General features: G+C 32.4%; 2 protein-coding genes and 1 long non-coding RNA gene across 4 annotated transcripts in view; 2 read left to right on the top strand and 1 right to left on the bottom strand.

The window, feature by feature from the left end:
• LOC123715772 overlaps positions 1-5,077 on the bottom strand; it is a 58,779-nt gene extending 53,702 nt beyond the window's left edge. The window contains exon 1 of the mRNA XM_045671050.1: positions 4,894-5,077. The gene's annotated coding sequence lies outside the window, so the exon portion shown is untranslated. The remainder of the gene's footprint in view (positions 1-4,893) is intronic.
• On the top strand, positions 1,690-4,214 carry LOC123715774. Of its 2 annotated transcripts, XR_006754476.1 has the most exons (5): positions 1,690-1,767; positions 2,449-2,622; positions 3,233-3,402; positions 3,494-3,698; positions 4,050-4,214. It is a non-coding gene; the product is annotated as an uncharacterized LOC123715774 (long non-coding RNA). The 2 variants fall into 2 exon arrangements; XR_006754475.1 differs by lacking the exon at positions 1,690-1,767 and having other exon boundaries at positions 2,332-2,622.
• Positions 5,078-20,216: 15,139 nt separating the features above from the next.
• The window catches only part of LOC123715125 (probable nuclear hormone receptor HR3), a 69,876-nt gene continuing 66,276 nt past the window's right edge, over positions 20,217-23,816 (top strand). Inside the window, exon 1 of the mRNA XM_045669966.1 lies at positions 20,217-20,745. Within this exon, the coding sequence (XP_045525922.1) occupies positions 20,256-20,745 (490 nt within the window). The 5' untranslated portion in view covers positions 20,217-20,255. The remainder of the gene's footprint in view (positions 20,746-23,816) is intronic.

Here is a 23,816-nt window from a genome sequence, read left to right as displayed (position 1 = left end):
TCCACGCGAAGACAACACAATGCATGCCATATTCATAAAAGAAGTCTATTCTGTACGTGCTCTTTCGACTGTTTTTGTGTTTACGCTGTGATGAAAAAAAACAAAAATACAACTTTATAAAATATGATAATATATATATTCGAGATATATTTACACCAATCCTAAAATATTTCTATCATTCATGATACAGAAGCTATGTGTTGTCGGTGTGTTTAATACAAAACGTAAGCATAAACTATTATAATAATTATTAAACTTTTTGGAATGATTAATAAATCAATTGTTCGATAAATGTGATTAAATAATCATATTCGGTATATCTATCTAGATATTGTTGACAAATGACAAGCGTTTTATAAAATAATATTAAGTAATGTCATTTATCAGTTTTAGTCATAGTTGACCATTATTTTTTTTTAATTTGTGTTTTCAATACAATATGATTATATAAATATATTTTATTTAACTTAGCTACATACTAACATATGTAACATTGTGCTAAGCTATCTCAATTATGTATATACTTCACTTCCATATAATTATATATTACTGGAATTGGTCCAGCTCCGGTCTTCAAATTTTCATTTAGCAATTTGTGATTCATTTTTATAAATGTTAAATATTTGAACAGCCCAGTCTAAACTTAGAGCTAAGTATGTCATTAATATTGTGGTGTCTTTATTAAAATAATTAACATCTTTGGTCTATATGAATGCGTGTTAGTTTTCTTTTTACAGAAGACGAAATCAACGTTGATCGCATATATATCTATTTATACTTGCAATTATTTTAATGATTAGGGATTCCCTGAATTATATCGAAAATATTGAGTGCGCATTTGACGTGCGCAGCAGAGGACACAAATACTGGCTTTTCCTTGATTATCAACATAAACGTTTGTAGAGGTAACATACATCGATAAGTCACTATAATAGTTACTAGACATAGTAATATTAATCAACTCTAATATATTACTTACATCAAATTATTCAACTCAAAGAAGGTACTCTTTTTGGGCAAAATGAGTACTATTATATTTTAATATATCCAATGAGAGACTAGCGACACGGGGAATCCCAGTGTGGGCTAGTGCAGTTTCTCTATTAACTATACATTCTTTATTAATACGAGTAATAAAGTTTTGTCTTATTCCACAGTTAAAATAGTTTATAATAGATATTTGAATTGTTTGTTGATTATCTGTGTAAAGTGTGAGTTTATGTAAAGAATTTTGTTTTGTATCGTTCAAATAGTTTTTACGAAAATGACGATTTACTTTGTCTCTGTTAATAATTAGCGGCGGTACCTTCGCACGGCTTTTTTAAATTAAATAAAGCTTTTCTGTAATTGGTCCAGCAGTATTTCACGTTGTTTTTAATTAACATAAAAAATATTTTCTACTTTATATAGCATGGAATATCTACCAAACCTAAAGACTATTATACAAATACTGACTCAATATTAACACGTTGGGAGGTACGTGTACGTATTCGCAACAAATTTTGCGCTACTAAAACAAAATGGCAGTAAGACATAACGGAGGCACCCGACCGTGAATGGACTTTGCATGAATATGATTTAAAAATATCGCAATGTTCTTTAATATAATAAACTAAGAAACAAAAAATTTATTTGATTTTTTGTTTCATTCCAGGACTGTTTAATTTTTAATATAGCCCTGTCTATTTTATGGCAAGACTTTAACATCATCTAGCGACATACGGGACACAGGATAAAAAACAATGCAAGGTGGTTTTTTTTTTCTTGGTGAGTAATTTTTTTGCAATTGAATATGAATTGATAGTGTGTTTTTAAATAAAATATCCTCTAAAGGAAGAACTCTTAGTTATCAAGTAAAGTTAGTTAACTACTTATTTATTTGCGTATAATAATTTTAAGTGAAATTCAAATGGATTGAACTAATTTCGGCCATACTATAATATATTTTTTTATATACATGTGTCTTTAATACGACATCATGGAACATTACGATCTAGCCTAACTTAAGACTAATAAGTAATGTAAGTCTAACCTAGTTTACTAGTAGTATTGTCTTTGGTTAACAGAAAAATCATTATTATATATAAAAAAAATAACGGAAAAATTTAAATTTAAAATTATGTAAATAATTTTAAGTTTATAATGATACAAATAGCTTTAATCCGGTAAAAAAATTGTTTTCTTTCAATCATAAGTAAGTGTCCAATAACACTACTTATAGTAACTATTTAAGGTAAGACCCTCTGTTCTTGTGTTCATTTTTTTTTCATTCACTGTTTAGCACTTTATATAACTATAATAAAATGAAATATTTTTTTATCTATTTTCATCAGAAACGGGACGGCCGTGAAGAAAAGTCAAACAAAATATTTTTATCCACATACATAAAGTATTGTGAAACACTTACACATATAATTATGACTCTAAATTTACATTTACTTCGAATAGATTTTTGTACCACCCGAACCCAGAGGACATCAGCGCTACGGAATTGAGTGAACTACATCGAACTTGGAACAAACAAAAGCGGGATTGGTTTAGCTCTCTCCATTGGAAGTTACAGAGTACGGGATCAGTTCTCAAGGCCGGCAAGGCTCTTCAAGGCTGTAGATAAGGATAGAGGTTTGACAAGAAATTCTCTGCCACTCTTTAAACGCCAACCATTTTCATTACAAGATTCCAACTAACATGAGCTCAAGGAATCTGTATCTCTTCCCTGTATATCGTTTTGTGATCATTCTTTTCACATTGGGTAGGTGTTAAGCCGACTGTGCCTGACAGGACGACAACATTTGGGCCTGAGAGCTTCCTCACGATGTGTTCATTCACAGTACGAGCGGGAGTTTGGTTAGACATGCATGACCTCAGCAATCAGGGTCCAGCCTAGCCACTAGGACACTGATCAACACACGAATATAAGAACCAATTCGACTTAGGGTCCTTCAAGAAAAGAGCGTATCAATTGTTAAAAGGTCGGCAACGCACTCGCGAGCCCTCAGCATCGAGTGTCCACGGGCGGGGTATCACTTGACATCAGGTGAGCCTCCTACCCGTTTGCCCCCTGTCCTATAAAAAACATATATTACCATAAATTCACCATCAGCCAGTCCATGATGATTAATGGATATATTGACTTGTTTGACAAGCAATATCTTTTACGACGCGAGTTAGAATTATGTTACGTGTATTTTGTCTATTACTACGTTAAAGTAATAAAATAATTTTCAAAAAGGTTGCAAGAAGACAATACTTGAGACAATATACTAGTTATAGCATATGTATGGACGACGTTTCTTTGGTCGAACTTTCATTTATTCATTAGAAGTCGAGATACACAAATTTTTCGAATCCCATTTCGCTTTGAAACTTTTTAGTCAAACGAGGCTTATTTGACGTTAAGTGGTAAGTGATACTGATACTAACATTGCTATAAAGGCTCGTTCGCCTTTTAAGAATAAACTAGATTTGGGGAAAAAATCGACGCGTGTTGCAGAAATCACCATATGCAGTACCTGCTGATAATGTATGTAGAAATGAGCCAAAGAAGATGCAATATAACCCCGAAGTAATTGCTTTATAAGACAAGCTAGGATGCGCCGGCCCCCGCACAGATCTAGCTAGTTTAAAAATAGTGTACGTCAAGTAAAACAGTAATCAATAAGTCGCGAGGATGGCTGGATGGGCGGCAGTCGGTTGAGGTGATACATCGCTCCATAAATATTGATTTTATATACAAGCCAACAGGGCTACCGATATATTGTTATTAGGGTAAGATAAAAGGGTTCATTTGTTTTATAACAATAGAGAAACAAGACAAGCTACACATTTATATGGAGGCAGGAGTGCTAAAAATCTAGTAAAATTAGGTGCATACGATAGCCACTTGATCCATGTTATGATATGTATTATGTATTATACCAGTAATATTATTTAAATAATAATCAAATTATAATAATATTTTTTGTTTGTAAATAACAAGTTGTCAACATTTTAAAATACAACCGACCCTATTACATAAAATAATAATTTTGTTCAACCCTAAACCACAGCTTTGCCTGCGGGGATGTCACAGAAGGGGCAGTGAGATGTGAGAACGAGACACCTATTGGGATTTTCTTCGCGAGAGAGAGAGACCGGCCACGGGACATCTCTGAGGCAAACGTGAATCTTTTATTCGATACATTTGATTTTGTAATAAATTATGCCTTTGTTGATTCGATTTGTTTGAAATACCAATAATTCAATGTATGATTAGTGATGTTTTCCGTATGTTTTACTTACGTAAGCGGATTAAGACACAAAAAATACACCTAAAACAACAAGACAGTTAAATTGTGTTGATTTCACAAATTATCTTGCTTTTGTAAATTGGTCCAATTTTTTTTAAAGAAAATTTTCAAATGGCTAAATAATATAATAATGAAATAAGTAAATTGCAGTGTGATTAAAGTTATGAGAAGGTTATAATTATATAATATTAAGCATATTGGGAGGGGCCCGGATTTGTAAGAATAATGATGATTTTAATAAGTTATCAGTCTAAGCATAATTGTTTTCACAGCAAATTATCTTATAACAACTTGAATTACGAAGTTGTAGTGTATAATAAAAATACATGAAAACGTTGTGTTTTCTGCATATTGTTTAACTTTAAACTAGCTTTATTTAACTTGAGTATGCAATATACATAAATACCTATTTATATATAAATAAATATTTCACGTGTTTTACTTTAATGATATTCACAATTATCATAAATAAACCACTAAATTGCAACATGTAAGTCTTGTGTAACCTAAGTAGTTAAATTAATTACTATTAACATGTAAAAAGTTGATTCAATGAAATCATTGTTTTGACCAAATTAGTAAACTTGAACAATGTACAACATACCTGGTAATTAGTCTATCGGAAGAATGAAACAACTCGCAGCACTAGAAAATCTTGGAAATTGAGAACGTAAACATTAGTAATTACTCTAATAATAAAGTTTAGTTGTTTCACATCAAGTTAATTCACAATCGGCATTACCTTCATTTATTAAATGTAATATATGTTTATGTTAGTAGTTACAACTTTTCTGTCTTCAGTTTAGCAATTCTACTTATGACTTATGACTATGTTTCATTGTGACCTGTCAAATGTCAAAATAATAACGACATTCTAAATTGGTGATGCTCATAGCGCCATCTAGGTTAGGTTTTTATAATAAACTTCATAAGACAATTTAAAATGTATGTAGTTGAAAAAGTTTAAAGAAGTTTCACTATTTTCTCAGTAGATGTCACCTACAGTGGATCGAAGAGTTAAAATCTAAGAATGTTATGCAATCGAACGTGGATTGATGCTTGCATATATATGAGGAATATTTTTCCTTTAGTTGTCATTTGTAGTTTTACATTCCCAGGTGAACATTTCATTACTCAATTTTTATACCTATACTAGATGTCGCGGTTTTCAAAAAAATATAATTCAGTATCCCCACATTGCAAAAATAACTCAGATTAAAAGTTGTAAAACTTATATAATTGAATTATATTAAATAAAAGACAAATCTATATAACAATTTAGTCTTATTTTAAATCTACTCGACAACAGATGGCGACACTTAAAAATTTGACGAGTTATAGTGCCAAAAAGGTATAATTAAAAAAATATATTTTTAAACTTAAAAAAAAGTATTTTAAGTTTCATGAAGAGTTTAGTACATAGAATTTTGTCTAAAACAATACTCAAACATCAAATTTTGTTTGAAATTTTAAAAGAGAATGGCATCTTACTGCGATTTATGTTAGTCGAAAAATTATGTTTACAATAAAACAGTCCTTAAATAAATTAAGTTAAGGTATGCTATATAAATAATGTTCTGATATCTGTTTGCTATTGCGGAAAGCCGCTAATAATCGATCTCTTCATACAGGAATAAATGAAATTTAGATTTCATTTGATTTTCAAAACCACGTATCTGGTATTAAATTTTTCGGAGTATGGGATTTTGAACACAAAATAATTCCGTAGTTCTTATTTCTGGTCTAGAGATAAAACATTTAGTTTTTATTAAGAAACTTCATACGTTTTAATAACGCGTAAGCTTATGTAATAAATGCTGTTAAATAATGTTGTATATTATATTTACTAGTTTTAGCTTCAAGCAAATTTAGAAATGCCATTGAAAATATTTGACTTTCGATAAAAAAAGTTATCTTGTAATTCTATAAGAGATGCGATGAAAGGTTATTATTTACTCTGTAGGTGGATCTGAAGGTATTGATATGTTGGTGAAGCAACAAGATGACGTCACAGCCTCCGCCTCAGTGGGTCGGTCAAGTTGCGCGGTACCGTTGGGATCAACGACCGCGCGTGTTTTGTTTACGCGGGAACTTGTGCAGACTTTTTTAAGATGTTGTCTATGGTCTTTAGTTTTTCAAATTAGCTTAGCTACATTTGATTGATTTTTTAAATTAAACTCTAATTATCTATAATTATACTCTAGGTCTAGAGCGACAAGAAGCTTAATGAAAGTTGATGTTTAGACATTTATATTAAGAAATTATCTGTTTATCCTCATAAATTTAGGGATATTGTTTCCTACATCTGACGATTATCTTAACATGTGGTAACGATAGAATATTTCTTTTATGGCAGTATAAATTTCATGAAAATTATATATTAGGTTCAAAATTTATTTTCTTTCGGAATTGTACTCTTCTGGTATTCAGTAACAAAGTCTATACATAGTTGATAGAAATTCAAACATATTAAGTCTATATTTTTTTAATAAAAATAATAGTGAGTATTTTTTAAACGGACTTTATAAGTAAATCTCGTCAAATAAATCTGACTTCTTCGTTGTTGTAATAAAAAATTAAATTAAATCATTTCTAATATTATTTCACTATATAGTAACATGTAAACTTGAACTGGTATTAAGCAAACAATGAACCATTTTCAAAGCTAAAAACTATGACATCGTATCGTATCTCTGCCTTTACCCTGGAAGGCTTTAATTAGCTCATGAAACTTTGACGTATTAGGAAAAAGGAAATAACAACGAATATCTACATGGAAATCGGTTTATTTCTACAGCTAGTGAAAACCACTAAAACCTATAGCGCTACGCTAGGTGTCACCTATAGCGCTACTCCGCCGTCCATTCTGTGCCATGAAAACATTGTCAGATTTTTGCGGATACCAAAAACCAGTTGATACACTTTTTGGACAAAGACAAATTCAGTCATAGCTAAGCTAAAAGAATATTGAATACATTGCTAAATGGCCCGAAGATTATAAACTACTATCAAGTGAAAAGTTCAACAAAAAGTTACGACACTTCAATGTCCGTATCACTCGCAATGATTGAACTCCAATCAATTCTAGATTCTGAAGATCTATAGAAGAACCGGCCTCACCGTTACTGTGCAATCACGAAAAAAATTACAGTTACGCCGTTCGCTGGCCGCGCGCTTGATCGAAAAAAGCACTAGCAAGCATCGTTGCACGTCACTAGGACGTGTGCCGCATTACGGTTTGACATTGACAGCTGTGTGGCGCGAAAATCAGCGCCATTTTTAAAAAGTGCTAGTGCTGTGCTGACTTATCTATGGCTCAATTTGGACATGGCTGAGATTGGATAATACTATCAGTGTTGTGACTGGATTTTTGGTTCTTCAGCGAAAATAAAGGATTTATCGTGAAAATGCCGAGCACAATAAGAGGTAAGTCATTGCTTAAACTCGCCTCAAATAGTTCATAAATTGCAAATAATTTAAAAATCGCAACTTTTTGCGAATAACAAAATTGAATAATATTTTATTAGGTCGAGTTCAATGTACTTTTATGTTTACGGAAACTAAGAAATTGTCTATGCTTTGTTGAAATTTGAAATTTATGTTCCAATAGGAAATTGGAATTCAAAATTCTGTCACTTTCTTTCGCGTTTTGCGTTCGAGCGGGTAAATTTCAAACTGAAATATGATAACACATGCACATAACTTGAACAAACTCCTTTTAGCATGCCTATAAGTTCGGAAATTACCCTTCATTTTGAATAATAAATTTAATGAATATATATTTCAATTATCCGAGTAAATTTTGAAAAAATGAATACGCACTTTCAATAATTCCAGACCTTGAGACATTTTTACTTTGGCAAAATACCTAATATGTATATGTATTTACAGATGTTTTACTAATACTGTAATTGTATCTGAAAATTTAATGTAAGGACTAAAATATTAGTCAAAAGCTCTACTGTCTCTTACCCTTTACGAGTCATAAAAATTTAAAATTTTCACACAAGTAGTTGCAAAATTTGTAGTTTAATTAAAAAGCTTATACCTAACGGCGCTAAGGTCAATGACACGCAATTAAAAAAACTTCTGAGAATCAACGGTTTTCAAGCGAGCCGTAATTTAACTTTTGCGATAAATTTCATGCATTACCTCATAAATTATGAAATTTGTCATAGAGTTTCTCGATTTATGGTCATCAACGATTAAGTGATTATCTTAATTTAAAATTGTATTACATGTAGTTTTTATACTAACTTGTATACAAATTCATCGTGATTTCAAAATGTAATTTACAAACCTATATAATAATATGGATGGACGGATTTTCTTTCTATGTGCGCATTTACCATTCGCTCTTACGGTGAAGGAAACATCGTGAGGAAACCGACTTGCCTTAGACCTAAAAACTGACGGCGTGCGTCAGGCACAGGAGGCTGATCACCTACTTGCCTATTCGATTAACAAATGATCACGAAGATCCAGAAATCTGAGGCCCAGAGCTGAAAAGGTTGTAGCGCCATTGATTTATTTTTTATATTAGTATTCACAAATTAATGACGCCCGAGGGAAGGTTTCAGGTTTAACAAATAACTTGAAAATTATAACATTGAAGAATGTGAGAAATACTGATCTTCTGTGGAAACCAATGTTTAAAAGCTTTGGTACGTTATGAAATTTGCAGTAGTCTCCTTTTTTTTCAACAATGAAACGTACAGGATGCTCGACTGATGCTAAGTGATGCCATAGAAATATACATACTCCTTTCAGGATTTCCCTCATATTTGATTGGCTCTTTTTATAGTTATTTATATTAAACCTCTTTCGTTGTAATTTAATTTTATTTCTGTTTCTTGTTTTGTTGAATTTGCGGGCGGCTCGACACAGAAACGTATGAAACATATTTTATCTTACATGCAAATAATGTCTGAGTTGTGAATAATATTCTACTTATAATCTAATTATGAAGAAGATACATTTTGGTATTAAAAAAATCGCATTTTAAAAATAATTGAAAGTTAGTTTTAATGTTATCAATTTAAGTATCTATAAAATTATTTTCTTTAAAGACAAAAAGTGGTAAAGATGTATGTCAATCAGTTTGTTTGTGTCCAGGGTACAGATGGTAACAGTACATGCATGTTATCTATGAAAAAGCGATAGTTTTGCGCCCTGTACCGTTCAAGCAATCCCTTTCTTCGTGACGTAGCATTGCGGTACTTACTAGTGATGTGTTGATGTCGATTTCATTCTCAGTCTTTAGGCATATTAAGAAAAACACCATCTCTTTCTGTTCTTTATATTACGAATTTATTGTTTGTATTTTGTATTATATTGTTTTCCATATTATAACATTAATATATAAAAAAATACCAAAATAATAATTAGATTATTATTTTAGCGCAAAACATATCATGTTGAGTTGTAGTGAAATAAAGTTAAGGTGATATGACAAAAGCTGGCAATTCGCGAGACTTCTGGTATCAGCGTGAGTGTCCATGATCCATGTATCATGTCTGAATTCAGTCGGGAAAAATAACTAACCCATTTTAATGAAGTACTCAAATTCTAAAATAAAGCGAACGCCAAGGTTAAAGTGAGTTCACTTTCATTACGTTCAGTTGATATCTGTAGCGTTACAAATATATCGTTATATCGATATGCATGGCACATCACTAGCTCGTGACGTAGCTAACGGTGCACAGTTAGCTTCACCCACATACAGTAAGGCCCGTTACATGGTCGCAATCCGTGAGACAACTCGTAAAAAGTTATATGACAGGTGTACATACATTGTTTGTATGGGAGTTTGACCTTTTGGTTCTGATCTCTAACAAGCTTTTTAGTATTAATATTTCATCTAAATTGTAGACTATGAATGAAAGTATTAACACTTAATTTATGTTTACAATTTCCAATCCATAAACAATCTGTGTCTATGGTGTTAAAAACAAAAAGTAATTGCTTCCTATTAGATCGTATTTAAAGACATCCACAGATTGACACCTTTTTTTAAGAACCATGTATCAGACCAACACAGCTTTATTATGTTTTAAGTCCGAAATAAACTAGGGGAAAGGTCACTGGCCAGATACAGATTATGATAAAGTCTAGACGTAACGTACCATATAAATTAGTTAAATAAACATATTATGTATTTTAAATATGAGTGCAAACTCTAAAACAATTTATCGAGTGTGTTTAACATATATTGTTGTAACGCAAAAGATTACACTTATTTCTAATCTATCAAAATAAAAAAAACTGCAGTATTTACTTGAATCTAGTTTTGACACATAATTTGTTTACTGAAATTCTTGGTTTGTGCTTTTCACTTAAAGTTTCGGTGGTTCCATACGAAACATCATTATTGATCAACATTCAGTTATTAGCGATCTTGCTTTAACGTAACACTACGGTGAAACCAAGGTCTTATTTTAAATGATTTGTATGTACACATATATATAAAAATGATTCGAGTGTACTTAGCTTAATAAAGCTTGCACTACTTTCATAATTGCGCAAAATTATTCAATAAAATATTTCTTGCAACATCAATTCATATTTTATCAAAGCATCGACGCCATTTATTTTTAAAAAGTCCGCCGAAAAAGTTCGTTGCCCCCAACCGGTTCAAAGACAAGATTGTTTTAACCATAGATAAATAAGACGTTATACACAAATTACCGTTATTATATAATGGCTCGTTTAATTTACTTATGAAACGTGGGAATTTTTTTTCACTGTGTATTTTCAAAATAATTAGCAAAACTTTTTAAAAAGCAAATATGCTTAGTGAAAATTAAGAATCTTATAATTAACTTAGAACAAAACTTTTGGAAAAACAAAGAATTACTTAAATGTCGACAATTAATAATACTACTATAAAATAAATTAGGTCGGAATTTATAAAACATTTAAGGCAGTAAATATTTTTATTTATTTATATCTAGTAGTAGATAGTAATAGTTATCTTACAACTAACACATATCCATAAATTATAATAGACAACACGTAGACAATACACAATGACAAAACAGATTACATTGATAAACAAAATATTTGTATCAGTAAATATAAGTACATTAATAGACAAAAGAAAACAGAAATTTAATCATTAATAAACGCCAATTAAAACTTAATTTATTAATAAAAATCTAAATTGTTACTGCTAAACAAACAACAATTCTCTTCTATACATTTCTTATATATTCTACATTAGTCAAGGACCTGCCAATACACCATTCAACAATAAATATCGTCGTTTAGTATAATGCATTCATATTTACATTCCTTCCCAATACATTTTGATTTTCATTCACAACAGTGGCGACCTATATTCGCCCGACTTAAACCTACTTTTAATGTGACCTCATTGACCTTGAGTCACATTTGCGCTGAATTCCACATCAACCTAGGTCTGGCGACAGTGGCCTAGGTCCTATAAGTAAAACAGTGTCGTGAAACACGATTGCGTGATATTAAATTAAATTAATATTTATTTTTATATCTTATTTTTAGACAGATTTTTAGTGATTGATGGTTTACTTTTATTAATAACACTATAGTTTACATTTTGTGATAAGATATTTATTTATTTATTCGTAATAATATGTTGTGATTCTAATATTCTCTTTATATTATGATTTGTTTATATCTCTGTATATCTCTTGTGCATATATAAGTAACTTTTGTATCGAAATCGTGATTAACGCGCTATCTAATTACGTATACATATATAAAAAAAATACTTAATAATTTCTTCTCATTGTTTAAATTTATCGTTTGTAAAATTATGTACAGGACAGTTATTTAGTAAAAACTTTTCCATACTAAATGATAATACAGATGCTAGAATAACTAAGTCACAAAGTCTTTGTTACTCTAACATTTTAAGTCTATTCTAGTTTTTATTAGAGGCGCTAATTTTAAAATAACAAAAACTGGCAAATATTTTTGTACAATGTTAGATAGTTGAGTATAAATAAATGATATTACGAACTTACCATAGACAATTTTCGAAATTCTTAAAAGTACCGTAACCGCATGAACGTGTTGTATTGCGCAACGGAACGCAGTTTAAGAGTTCATTGAACGCAAATTTCGGCGATCTCCCGTTACCGACACGTGACTCGGGTTGGTTTTACTTTTAAATTTGCAATTTAGTACCGCTATCGGATAATAGATGGTGCTGTCACGTTTTACTAGATGCGTGTCTGGATTTTTTAGCGCTTATCGATTTAATTCAAGTAACGTTTTTGCATTTTAATAATTGATTTGGTCAACGGAACGGTGATTTAATATTCTGTTAGATTTTTGCAGCTATAAACGATTATTTTATATATATTTTTATTTTCCACAATAACTTGATCCATGGATTCATTATCCTTTTATAAATACTTGATATCAAAGTCTATCTATTAGACTCGACATGTTAAATTCAAAGCTGACGTAAGCTGTTGAAAAGCATATTAAAAAATGCGTCGCTCTGAATGTCAGCTAACATTTTCGTATAAAAACGCCCTACAAAGCTACATCAAACGACCTTGTGTAACGCCGCATAGCGTAGTCTATATACATATAATGTCTGTCTGCCTCACATGTACTAAGTGAAAAGAAAAGCTCCGGCCTAGTCTTGGTTTATATGTGACATTGAAACTGTTTTTTACTGAGGATGTTTTGAAGAATTTGTTTGAAAGATATTGTTGAATAAATATAATTACAATAGCCCTGTAAGGGCCAAGTATAGTTTGTGATTGCAAGAATAAAAGTTTTCTTTTTGATACTTATTTTATATACAGAATGCTGGTTGGCTGGCTCAAATACTTATACTATATAATTATTCAAGTATATGTATTTGAGACGATACTTAAATATTCGTCAATAGACAAAAAGCTTTATTTATTGGAACTTCAAATTGAAATTAGCCTCAATAAGTTTGAGAATATTTTGTCACTTTTATTCGTTTGGAAAAGATGATATGATAAATAGTGATTTTATTTAAAACATTTTTTTAAATGTATTCTTTTAACTTTGCCCGTTTGTAAACACCAAAATTACATATACTTATACAAGATTTTTGTTTTTCAATATAAGTAAAGAAAATAGACCATGTTCATTATATGTATATGTTCATTATATCACAATGAAAATGTGATGTAAAATCATAAAAAAATATTTGCAAGTGTTTTCACAATATCTTAAAGTAATACTATTTATCTTTTCTCTAGGATCTTTATTATAATTGTCTTAGGAAACGTTTTTAGGATTAGGAGTTATTAAAAGTTTGGTAGAAACAATAACTTAACTATTAGCAAGAGGAGATCTACAGAGAGACATATGTCATTAAATCAACAACTTATAACTAATGAAATTAAAGCAATCTAAATTTAATTCAATTGCATTTGTGCTCATATCAGCTTAAACAAATCTACTCACTAGACCTACGAAGTAATTTAAAAAACTTTCATCATTCATATGTCTATTGCACATATATGTATCCTATAGAATCATAGTTCGTCGCATACGGGCGCATAGCAACACGATTTCATTATACCTCTTTGTCTCTTTCTCCCCTGCGTCACGGTACAGCCTTCCGATTCTATATAATTTGATCCCCACCCACATAGGGTTGCCACATGTGCTTTAATCGCATTTAATAACTATAAGATTAACATCTATGGTATTGCAGCAAGACTACCATCGTCGTGACTATAATAATTAACCGGACTATTTCAAACTGTTCACCACAGACAACAAACGTATGACAATTTTTACGTATGGGTGTAATGTACATACAACGCGTACTGTACTCTATGGTTCATACTCCAATTTGTATCTAAAGTCACGATTTCTTCTCGAAAAAATAGTTTTACGCCCCTGATACTAGATTTAAGTTTGGTTGATATTTATTCATGTATTATCTTCGTGCAGTTTACTGAAAGATAGTAAACTGCACATTTAATATAAATATATAGGAGGGCAAATGGCGGCCTTATTGCTTTCGAGCGAACTCTTCCTGGCGACCACTGTAAGAAAAAGTCATATAAGGTTCGCGGAATGCATAACTAAGTATATAACATAACATAAGACATATAGTTAGACGAAACTAATGGAATAAGGCAAATATATTAAAAATATGTAAACAGTGAAATTGAGAATAATAAAAAAAGTCACATGAATCACGATAATTTCAGATTCAGACATACAGAAATGCTGTAGGTCTAAGACTTACAAGACTTCTTATACAGCAATTACACCTATTTTGGCATATAATTTTATATAGATATACTTAAATAGTAGTAGTTGTAACAACCCTAGCTATATTTGTAGCTGAAATTCGAGCCCCAAAAAGGGCGATTTGTAATCCCCTCTTCATGTTAAAACGAATAATTGTTAGTTTAATATGGTTTTGATTGAGCTATTAATACAACTAAATATAACTACAACATATATTTTATACAAAAAACTGTAACAGTTTATGGACAATATACACAAATTATACATATACTTTTAGCAATTCGCTTCTATCAGAAGTCACGTTTGAACCCACCCAACTAATAGTATAAAGACGAAAGATTGGATTGTTTATTCGAATAAAACTACGGGACTGAATTTCATAGAACCATGCGTTATCCCTAATGAAAATAAATTATAGAATATTTTGAAATCGAAATTTCTGTATGAAATTACAAAGAAAAGATGTGAAAAAGACCAATAAAAAAACCTACGCGCCTACGGAAAATATTGACATTGGCACAAAGTGTTAACCACAGTTTTATAGAAGACTGCTACTAAAAAGTCCGCGATACCATAGGCCAAACATAAAATTTTATTTTTGTAATTAAAAGTCTATTTACCGAAGAAAGCTTTAGGATATAGAACATCATGTTACGAACGATTAAAGTGGGATCCACAAAGCACAGATACTCCTAAAAAACGGAGCTCCAGATACATTTTTATACCTATTTCACAGAATAAACATTTTTTCGTAAATATGCCGATAATTTTATATCGATAATGCTTTATACATAATAAATTATTTAAGACATATCACAAGAAATCAGTGGTCGTTCCTATGTCCCCTTAAGGCACTTATTTGTTTTCGTAACTGGTTTTAATGTTTGACGGACTATTGTGTCATCGTCACTTACGAATTCCAACGCATGCTGGATGTTGTAATAGTGACGCTGCGACCCTTGGTCTTGGATTTATATCTCCTTGATTATTATTTTATTGCTGAACAATTTTCTCCTGATACACGCTGTGGCACTACAATCTAGATCTGAGGTTCTGATTTCTGTATCTGTTCCGTGATCACTAATAGGCAAGGTGATCAGTCTTTTGAGTCTGACACGTCGTCGACTTTTTGGTATGCCGTTGGTTTGGTTTCCTCACGTTGATTTTCTTCACCGTACGAGGGAGTGTTAAATGCGCACATAGAAGTCCACTGCTGCACTTAGTGATGAGAGTCGCAGAACGCCAACACTGCTCGCTGTGTGGAAACCAAGATATATTTTCCCTCACCACACTTGTACAGCCGTATAGCAAGATCTTAAGACTAAAAAACGAGTTCCCAATGACTTTATATAACAAATCATCTTTATATATAGTAAAGCCCATTTAATATTTAAAACTAAACATAGGAACGTGACGAATTCCCTAATACCCAGTTTTATAGGAAAACCGCAAAGTGCGGCTACAAATTAAGTCTATTAATTTTGGAATCCTTAAAGGTTGATACGATACTACGCTTCTACTTTTACTATGTTTAAAGTATGCTTATATCTTGCCGAAGCCGCATACAAATTTATCGAAGAGGTCTATTAACTATGAGGGTGAACAATTATTTAATTTCTAACTATCGAAAATTCGAATCGTTTTTTATATATTTATAGGGGCATTAAAGATACGACCGACAGACGTTGTTCTGTACACAACAAAAAATAATGTAAATCATTCTCGACTTGAACACATAAATAATTTTATCAAAATCTGTACATCCGTTTAGAAGTTTCATTACGAACACATGCATAGAAGATTTATATATATACGAGCTGTTTATTTACTGTAAAGATAAATAACCTAGATACCGACTGCAGCGCCATCTGCCGGGCTGATTTGGAAATCCAAACCACGAAGGAGCTCCCAAATGCATAAAAAAAATCAAATTGGTCCATCTGTTTTGGTAATCGGCTTGTCCTGTGACACATAGGCTTCTTCCAGCTGCTTCAATTCCAATTTGTGCCTTAAATTCCTTGTATATCGTCTGCTAATCTCTTGCTGTCTTCCTCTTTTAATTTTTCCGTCTTGTGGTTGCCATCTGTAACCATTTACGTCCATTTCAACCTGCCATCTCTCGTCATGCCCGGTCCAGCCTTTTAGATTACCTTATCTGCTTTATAATGTCCTCTACTTTGGTCGTAGATCTTAACACTTCTGCTCTTTTGCGATGACTCACTGTTACAGTGTTATAACCACCAAGTTTCTTTCCATTCCTCTTTGGCATGTTCTCAATTTTAAACTATATTTCTGAGATAATATTCAAGTTTGTGCATAACGAATACCTTACGTTAAATGAGAATGAAATAGGTATGTATTACATAGAATCTAATCCTGGAATCAGGAATACCAACGACAAATTTAATGAAACAATTTGATCATTTTTTGTAGTTCTTCCTGAACTAGAATCTTCTGTAAGGGATTAAGTCTAGTGGAACTTTGCTACGAGATTTTATGATTTAAGAATTTACTAACTTCCGAATAGTCTAAGGCAGTTTCCTAACGTGGGGTCTACGCCCCACAGGGGGCAATTTGTTTGTTAAGGGTTCGAATAGTGTATCGTTAAAACATCCAAGTTAATTCATCTTAAAAAGGAAAATATAATATCATTTATGTTTCTATAATTTAGCGACATTTAAAAAAAATTAGAACATGTGTTTTAAATACTAAAATTCTTATGCTAATGCTTATCAGAATTTTAGTAAGGTGGGTCATGGCACAAAAAAGTTTGGGAAACTGGTTTAAGGCCTTTCTCCTCCTCCTTAGAGCCTTAGCCTACAGATTTAAAATTCCCCATGGAACTTACTCCGATTCCTTACAAACAACGCTAATATAGAAGCACGTTGGAGTTTCCCTGGATGGAAAGTCGTTACTTGAGGCAAAGGAGTGGAACTCCTTGCCCCCTTTCACCTTCCCTAATTTAATATGGGTACATTTAAGCGCTTAAATAGGCATCTTCTTGCGTGCTCGCAATAAGCCGCATCTCACTTAAAACCTGGGGGTAGTGTCTGTATAAAAAAAAGGAAAGAACACACACATGTACAAAAACATGTGTGTGTATGTACACGCCGTAGATGTTACACTTCTTTAGCGTAACAAGATGTAATCTTTTTAAATTTTTTAGCTTTCGCCTTATTCTACGTTTGTAGAAAAAATTACACTAAAAATAGCAAAAAACGTATTTGATACATTGAAAGTTTTATTATAACGCATTATCTAGTTAAATAAATAATTTAAATATCACAACAAAGAAATCTAAATAATTAAATAAATGGACATTTTTTATTCGAAAATGTTATGCTAACTTCAGGGTGTCGATTTTTTGTGACGGTGTGCACGCGACTCGTAAAAATTTACACTCATCATTTTTTACTAACACGCCGAAAGAAGTATAACTTCAAAAAGGACCAAATCATTTTAAGTGTAGTGCGAGTTAGTCTTAAGTGCTAAATAGTGTTAAGTGAATAATAGACAGTTGTAAATAGTAGCAGTAGTAGAGTGTTTGAATAGAATTCCGCTTAATAGAGACTGAAAGTGTTCGACACTTTCAAGTTTAATATTCATCAGTAAATCAGGTTATTTCGAAAATTTAACACCTTTTCTGTTGACGTTCATAAGTGTACTTAACTATATTAATAAAGTTATTTTGAGTTTGAGTTTATACTAACTAAAGTTAACCTAACCAAAGTAATGTTCAAGGCTTGTTGAAGGCCGGCAACGCACTTGCGAACTTTCTGGCAATGTGAATGTCCATGGGAGGCGGTTTCTCTGGACATCGGGAAAGCGTCCTGCCCATTTGCCGCTTTATATAAAACCTATCTTTTTTACTCTCGCCTAAGTTAACAATCTTAGTTTTTCTCGCATCCACTTTATTGAAAAATTTCATCCAAATGGCTTCATCCGTTTAGTTTATAAATATTTTTAAAGGCTTTAGTATTTTATGAAAATAGTGTGATGCTAACACTATGTACATGGGAGCCGATACTGAATGCCTTAACTTCTCTATATAAAATTTAATCAAAAAAAATTAATCTGTTTAAGCATATTCTTAAAGAAGTATTAGTGATATTAAAACATATTAGTATGACAAACTCAGGTAGGACACAATGTTTACAACTGGTCTTCCTTGTTTGGATTTTAGGGAGTTAGATCATAGTTACGCAATGAAAGGGACGGAGGGTAAGCATATAAAGTCTCGTTTTTTGTTCATTTATTTGTGTTGATATCAAACTATATTTTTTCACGACTGAGCGTTTTTCAAGGAAATTTTTGATGAGCACCACTGCTATGTGGAACCGAAAAAGAAAAGAGCGTACCGATTATTGTAAGGCCGGCAACGCACTAGCGAGCCCTCTGGCATTGTGAGTGTCCATGGGCGGCGATATCACTTAACATCAGATGAGCCTCCTTACCCCGTTTACCCCTGTTATATAAAAAAATATCAATCAATTTATTGCCGTAGGTAACATAGTAATATATATATTATGTTTATATCCTTTACCTATATTTTACGCCTACAAAATGTATTTATATTGAGATAAACGGAAAGATAATATTATTTAGATATTTACAGGCAATTTTATTTTAATCGCTATGTTTATAATTATATAAGACATTTAGTCTTACTTACATTTAACTTAATTTCACAACTACAATATATATATTGACAGAAAAATCAAAAGAATAACAATAAACAATTTATTAAAACATATTTTCAATGTAGATCAAGGCCAGGTTTTTTTGCGCTCAGTACTTAGATAATACTAGGACCCTACATAAATTTGATTATATGCTTTTTCGTCATTGCCGAACGATCGAAGCCGTTTGAAAGAGATGCACTAATTGAGTGTGAGAGAGAGGGAAGAGGTGGCGTCGCGCATGCGTAGGCACGTGTCCACGAAATGCTACGGTTGCACGTGAGGCCGGCTTGTGGAGATATATCTGGAGATATGTGCTACGAGTAGCTAGTAAACTATTACGTCCTGTTGTATAACTGAATTGAGGAACTTGTACGATGAATGGTTGTGAGTTCGAGTTTTGATTAAATATATTCTTCGCCAATGATAATAGTCAAAAGATAAAAAAAATATAAAATCGTATGCCTTCTTGTATGGTTATAGGTTAAAAGTTCTACAAAAGCTATTATGAAATCAAAACAAATTAGAATGTGTCACTTTTTCAACAACACTGCATGTTTAACATTTTTATTTACATTCTAAATATACCTAAGTACAATAGATATTATTATTTTAAAATTTCGAGGTTATGCGCACCAATAATTTTTTTTAAATAAGCCGTGCGCACAACACCTGCAAGATATCGCGAGATCAATACACGGAAGTATTGTACGTGTGTAGAAGGCTGCGCGTCGTAGCGCTACGGCTCGTAGGCCTCACAGTGGCTAAGAGCGAGCGGCCGCCGCGTCCGCGGTCTCGATCCCAAATATAGGACACTGTGTCAATGTGTCCCTAGAACAAAACAAACGCGCTCACAGCGCTTATGTGACACATAGTGCCTCAAGAAACAAACACTGCCAATATCAAGCCACGCACAAAATTATCAAAAATAAGGCTATTGACCCCTGACCTAGTTACGTTGCAACTGCGCGCACTGCAGCCGCCAAGGACGTGATAACTGTGTTCATTAGTTTATCTGTGTAATTTAGTATCTAAAAGACTGAATGCGATGGCGGGTAATAACCTAGAGGGGCAACTGACGCATGTGATACAGCACCATGTCACGCAGCCGAGCGCCGACGCTCAGGTCAGCGTGCACCAGGTCCAGACGCCTTCGGGTAGCGGGAAGCGGCATCAGATCATTATTGACATCAAACAGGACATTGATATGGACGAGCTGTCCACTCGCTCGTTGGCCGAGAGTGTCATGGAGACGCTGGGGGCACGATCCGCGGCAGTTTACATTGACAATTCCCACGTACAAGGAGAGACTGATATGGAATCCTTGACGACGGTGAACGTGATCGTAGCGAACGATTTGAGTCAGACCTTGAGTCCCAAGCGAGATGCAGAGGAGGAGAGTCAGCCACCGGAGAGTTCGGGAGTTTTGCCCGGGAACAGGATAGCTGTGGACAGGATAGTAGAGATGACGGCTACATCCAACGAGAATGCGTCAACCAGCATGTCTATAACCCCGGCCTCCACGACTACAGCGTCAGGTAAATCGCATCGATCACTTATTTTTAGATTAATGGCGACATGGAGTGTTGGTTATGTGCGTCGAACTTAAATTTGATAAATATATTTAACACGTAGACAATGGCTAATTTTAGAAATACGTTTAGTTGCTGTAAATAATAATAGAAGCCTCCATGTTGTTTTTGATTTGCGTGGAATGAAACACAACATCAATAATAACATTGATTTTACTTATATAAACGTAACAAAATGGAAGCTGTTGTACAAAGAAATTGAGTTATTTTAAAATGTCCCTTCTACTTGTACTTCAAGTTAATAAAGATGAAAATGTTCAAACTGAAGAATGAAGCACAAAACGATTATCTCCTAATGTTTTGTGGATTAGTATACCTCTGTAGTTATACGTATATAAAAATAAAATAAATAAATGAGTGGCGCTACAACCTGTTTAGGTCTGGGCCTCATATTTCTGAATCTATTTCATTTATAAGTGAAGTTTATCTTTATTTTCTAACAACTTAGCCTAAGTATATCTTTATAATTGCAAATGTAATAATGTAATTTTAGAAATTAATACTTGAGAGTGAAAGGTTTGGTGACCGCATGTAGAAAAATGTCTGCTTCAGAGATTTGGATTTAAGTTACGTCGCCAGGTCGCTAATATTTAATCCTATCGGTAATAATCGGTTGTAATCTTAGTAATGTAGTCATATCTAGATAGCTGAGCAGTATTAGCCTAGTGGCATCAGCGTGCTACTACCATCCCTGAGTTCGTAGGTTCGATCCCCCGCTATACACGAATGGACTTTCTTTATATGTGCGCATTTAACATTTGCTCGAACTCGCAAAAAATAGACGCCTACGACTACCTACTTGCCTATTAGATTGACAAATGAAACAGATACAGATATTTGAGGCTCAGATCTAAAAAGGTTGAAGCGCCATTGATTTACGTTACGCTCGTTTCTTGAAGGACCCTTAGTCGAATTGACACAAAAGACATCATGGAACATTACGATCTAGCCTAATATATAATATACTACCCTAATATAGTACCCAATAATACTACCTACAGTCTCTATTAAAGGGCAAAAAATGTGTTCTATTTTTTCTTCTGATTTCTCTGTATAATTTCTGGCAAATTGTTTTTTTATGGATATATTAAATCGCTACAACCCTTGAATCGATGTAAGTAAATATAAGGGTAACGAAATAATATTTAAAATGAATTTTCTACGAGGTACGGTTTCAGATAGTTAAATGTAAGTCTCACGGGATAAGTCAGTAAAAATAGCTAACCTAACCTAGTTTAGCCTGGAATAATGAATCAATACTTCTGTTTAAGTCGATCTATACAGTAATTGCGTATGTGTAACGCGTATAACGCGAAGGTTGAGAGGGTTTGATACCAGTAAAACAAAAAACAGGTCGAACAGTAAACCGATCGCCAACTTGCATTTAAAACCAATAAACACAGAAATGTATGTGATAATTTTTTTTTAAATTATACATATATATTTTAAAGTTATTAATTGAATGAATGACTCTTGTTTTGTTTGTTTATTTTGTTTACTTATTATAATATATATAGAAAATATAGGCGATACATAAAAAATATAGAATTAACTGGCAAGTTTGTGGTGGTAATCAAATCCAGGCTTTGGAGTAATATTTACCTCTTGTGAGAAATCGATAAACGAATGATATTGGTCTATGGTTTTTATTAGCACAGAGATGTATTTCAGTTTTGAAATAGTAGTACTAAATTGACATTTCGTAATTGCGTCAGTACTCCAGGCTATTTATGCCGAAGGAACCTTGCAAAAAAAATGCGGGCCTAAATTTCACGCAATTATAATTTTATTGCAAGATTTTCTTAGTTATTAATTAGCTGCTACAGAATATTTTAAAAAGTCTATTATTATTTGATTTCGGTTATATTTACAGTGTATCATTATGATATTTGATCATTCAAACAAAATACGTATAATTTAATCAGTTAGTTGGCGCCACCTGTTGGCGAGAAGATAAAATAATAAATGTTTTCTTGCAACATCAACTTGAACCTACTAAATGGATGTAGCTTAGATGTGTATGATTGCATTGAACTTTCTTAATTAATAAATGTATTATTATTATCAGGCCTATACTATATTTATTATCATTATAAGCTGCTTTATAACTAAAAAAATATCATGATGAATTATAAAATTATTTTCTTTTACGTGTCTGTGTAGGTATTCTATACATCATTGTTTAAAGTGTTCCACACTATCGTACATTAATGAATACTTATGATTACGTTATTGTATAATATTTGTTATTACCGATAAACATAAATTACTGATAGGTAAAGTACACTTATCATTGACCCATATAAAAAGCACTACAAAACTAAAAATACTCTTCAGTTAGCGCCATCTGTTATACAGTAGCAATAACATTTTTAATGTACCGTTTCGGACCGCTAGTGACACAGTTTTAGGTCAGCTGATGCGATGCCGCGTACTTTTGTGTGTTTGGATCCGGGATGCTGCAGTTAGGGCTTATAAACCTCTTTTTAGCTCATACATTTGATTCGTGGCGTATCCACCTATGTACTAAAGTTGTTTAGTTATGGGTGTATCAGAGAAGATATTAAGCAATTTTATGACAATTGTATTTTTATTGTACGATACGTTTTTATTATTTTTCAGGTAAGTGATGAATATTCCAGTTCATATTTTATATCAGGTAAGTTCTATTTAAACAAATTAAAACCTTGACAACTGACAACGATTCCTTGGCAACACGTTGAAATATCCAATTTCTTATGTTGCAGCTTATTATTTTGTTAAGAGTTCAGTTGAAATGCATAAAAACCTCATTTTGAAACTAGGATAGACACACGGCATTTTTATTCTATCAACACTTTTTTCGGTACATTTTGTTAATTTATGAAAATTTTAATGATTATCACTATATTTAAGATTGTATTAAGACAGTGAAACATAATATAAAAAAGTTCATAGTAATATGCCTAACACGGCATTCTACTCTATGAATGGTCTGGCACGGCGCCAATCTGAACTAATACGGTAAAGAACCAAAA

This window comes from Pieris brassicae, chromosome 10, assembly GCF_905147105.1.
Source record: "Pieris brassicae chromosome 10, ilPieBrab1.1, whole genome shotgun sequence".
Classification (NCBI taxonomy): Eukaryota; Metazoa; Arthropoda; class Insecta; order Lepidoptera; family Pieridae; genus Pieris; species Pieris brassicae.
The sequence above is the reverse complement of the archived record's forward strand: the minus strand, read 5'-3'. Positions and strand labels throughout refer to the sequence as shown.